This window comes from Myotis davidii, unplaced genomic scaffold (assembly GCF_000327345.1).
Source record: "Myotis davidii unplaced genomic scaffold, ASM32734v1 scaffold8720, whole genome shotgun sequence".
Lineage (NCBI taxonomy): Eukaryota > Metazoa > Chordata > Mammalia > Chiroptera > Vespertilionidae > Myotis > Myotis davidii.
Window position 1 is genome coordinate 2249 of NW_006291860.1, and position 2910 is coordinate 5158.

At 60.4% G+C, this 2910-nt stretch overlaps 1 protein-coding gene across 1 annotated transcript; it reads left to right on the plus strand.

Moving 5' to 3' along the window:
• Position 1: 1 nt before the first annotated feature.
• LOC102768350 (HLA class I histocompatibility antigen, A-11 alpha chain) lies at positions 2-2526 on the plus strand (the record flags this gene model as incomplete). The annotated part of the gene is made up of 6 exons (XM_015564994.1): positions 2-305; positions 894-1169; positions 1261-1368; positions 1850-1882; positions 2014-2061; positions 2209-2526. Coding segments are annotated over 6 exons (774 nt in total), but the record flags the coding sequence as incomplete, so codon positions are not given.
• Between the last annotated feature and the right edge of the window lie 384 nt (positions 2527-2910).

Here is a 2910-nt window from a genome sequence, read left to right on the forward strand (position 1 = left end):
TCCCCGCGGGGCGGGCGGGGCGGGGTCAGGGTCTCACACCATCCAGGTCACCTGTGGCTGTGACGTGGGACCCGACGGGCGCCTCCTCCGCGGGTACGAACAACACGCCTACGACGGCGCCGACTACATCGCCCTGAAGGAGGACCTGGCCTCCTGGGCTGCGGCCGACATGGCTGCTCAGATCACAAAGCGCAAGTGGGAGGCGGCCGGTGTGGCAGAGCGTGAGAGGAGGTTCCTGGAGGGGGAGTGTGTGAAGTGGCTCCGCACTCACCTGGACAAAGGGAAGGAGACCCTGCAGCGCGCAGGTACCAGGGGCCCAGTAGCCGCCCCCTCTCCCCGGGGCTGTGGCTCCTACAAGGAGACAGGACAGGGGGTCAGTGTCAGACACCCCTCATTGGGTCAGGGAGGGAGCCCCCTGGATGTCAGGTCAGGTACCAGAGGGACCCCCCTCCTCTCAGGGACAGTTAGGGGTGCAGGCTCTCCTGGGGTGCAGGGATTCCCCCTGAAATAGCCCATCAGCGTATCCCATGAGCCCTGCAGGGGCTGTGGGACCCACGGGGACCTTCTCTCTCAGGCCTTGTGCGCTGCCCACACCCACTGTGTCTGAGGCCTGACCCCAGCTTTTCTGAGTCATGTGGCCTCCACTCAGTTCACGACCATAAATCCCTTTTCTCCCCCTCAGAGTCCTGCCTCCTGCCCTGGGCTGTGTCTCTCTGATTCTAGAACTTTCTAAAGACTAGGAAGACATTTAGATGTTTCTGTCCTGGCTGCTGTGGGCTGTGTGCTCCCTCCCACACCCCAGGTGGCTGTCCACTCTCAGGATGGTCACATGGGCGCTGCTGGAGTGTCCCATGGCAGATACAAAGTTCCTGCATTTTCTCTCCTCCCCGCAGACCCTCCAAAGGCACACGTGACCCACCACCCCGTCTCTGCCCATGAGGTCACCCTGAGGTGCTGGGCGCTGGGCTTCTACCCTGCGGACATCAGCCTGACCTGGCAGCGTGACGGGGAGGACCAGACCCAGGACATGGAGCTGGTGGAGACCAGGCCTGCGGGGGACGGCACCTTCCAGAAGTGGGCGGCCGTGGGGGTGCCCCCTGGAGAGGAGCAGAGATACACGTGCCATGTGCAGCACGAGGGGCTGCCTGAGCCCCTGACCCTGAGATGGGGTGAGGAGGGGCCATGGGCACAGAGCCTCTTCTCAGGGCATCAGGGTCCCTGGGGTCAGGGCCCTCACCCTCCCTTCCCTTCTCCTCCCAGAGCCGCCTTCTCAGACCTTCATCGTCTTCATCATCCTGGGCATCGCTGGGGGCCTGGTTCTGCTGGGAACTATGGCTTCAGCTGTGATGTGGGGGAGGAGGCGCTCAGGTGGGCAGGGGTGGGGTCTGAGGCTGTGGCTGGAGCTGTGATGTGCGGGAGGCGGCGCTCAGGTGGGCAGGGGTGGGGTCTGAGTGTCTGTCCCAAGCCCAGGTAGACGTGTGTCCCGCCTCCTTCACGGGAAGCACCATCCCCACACGTGTGATGGCCAGTGTGAGGCTCTGTGCACATACTTACTACTTAGTGAGGCCCTAGGGAAAATGAGGGACCCACTTATCAACTGATGATGCGGGTGGTGTGTCCCCGTCCCCAGCAGTCCCAGCTCAGAGGGCAGGTCCCTGCTGAGCACAGACCTCCAGGAGGGCGGTGGGACCAGTCCCCACACATGCACTTCCCTCAGGTTTCCTGGTCCTGCCCTGGGTCTATACACATGGTTCTGGAAACTTCTCTGGGGCCCAGGACTAGGTCTTCCTTTAGGACCTCATGGCCCTGACTCCTCCCTGGTCTCTCACGGGATGTTTTCTTCCTGCAGGTGGAAGTGGAGGGAGCTACGCTCAAGCTGCCAGTGAGTATGGAGAGGTGACCCCTGAGTTCCTGTTACAGTGCAGACGGGAGCCATGTGGGCCCTTCCCCCCATAGTTCCTCCTTAGTCTTCTGCCCATGGGCTCTGACCCTGTCATGGTGTGTCCCCCCCAGGCAGTGACAGTGCCCAGGGCTCTGATGTGTCTCTCTGGGCTTCTAAAGGTGAGACCCTGCCATGAGGAGGGGTGGGCAGAGGGGAGGATGGGTAGTGGGGAGTCTGTGGGACCCTGTGAGCATGAAGTGGACTCTGAGAATGTCACCAGTTACAGCCACTGACCTGAATGTGTTCATGATGCTTGTCCTCCACAGCGTGAGGCAGCTGCCTTGTGGGGACTGAGTGATGGAAGATGTGTTCAGGCTCCCACTTCCTGACTCAGGAACCTCTGATTGTGGGCTGGCCCCGCCCTGCTCCCCAAGATTTCCGGTCAGCAGAGGGGAGCTGGGTCCTCCCCATCCGTGTTTACTCCCCCGTGCTCTGAGCTGCAACTTACTGCTCCCGAATTGAAATGAGTTCTTGATGTGATCTTCTTTGTTTACTTGTTGCCATGAAGGTTTGGGGGGTTAATTAAAGGAAAAGATCCTAAAATCTGAGAGGATATAAATTGAAGCATCAAGAGCTTTCCAGAACCGTGTGTATTCTATGGTTGTCACCAGTGGGATGGGAAAGGCTGTGGGACTGAGTTGGCTGGGGCCTGTGCCTGGTCAGTGCAAAGAGTATCGTGGCCTTTGACGTGGTCACTCCTTGGCCGGGTCACCTCTCTGCTCCTCTGACCTTGTCCCTCAGTGGAACCCTGTCCCACCAGGACCTGTGGTCACAGGAATTCAGGCCTCCCCCAGGCCTTGTCACGTGTCCTAATGCAGCGCATCTCCAGGACCCTGGACGGCGAGGCCTTCCTGGGCAGGTCAGCCTGGGCTCAGGCCTGGGTCCCGCCCTTGGCTCTCATCTCCTGGGTGTTTGTTGTTTCCTTGTTTTGGTGAATAGTCTGCCTGTTCCTGCTTTTGTGTGAGAGC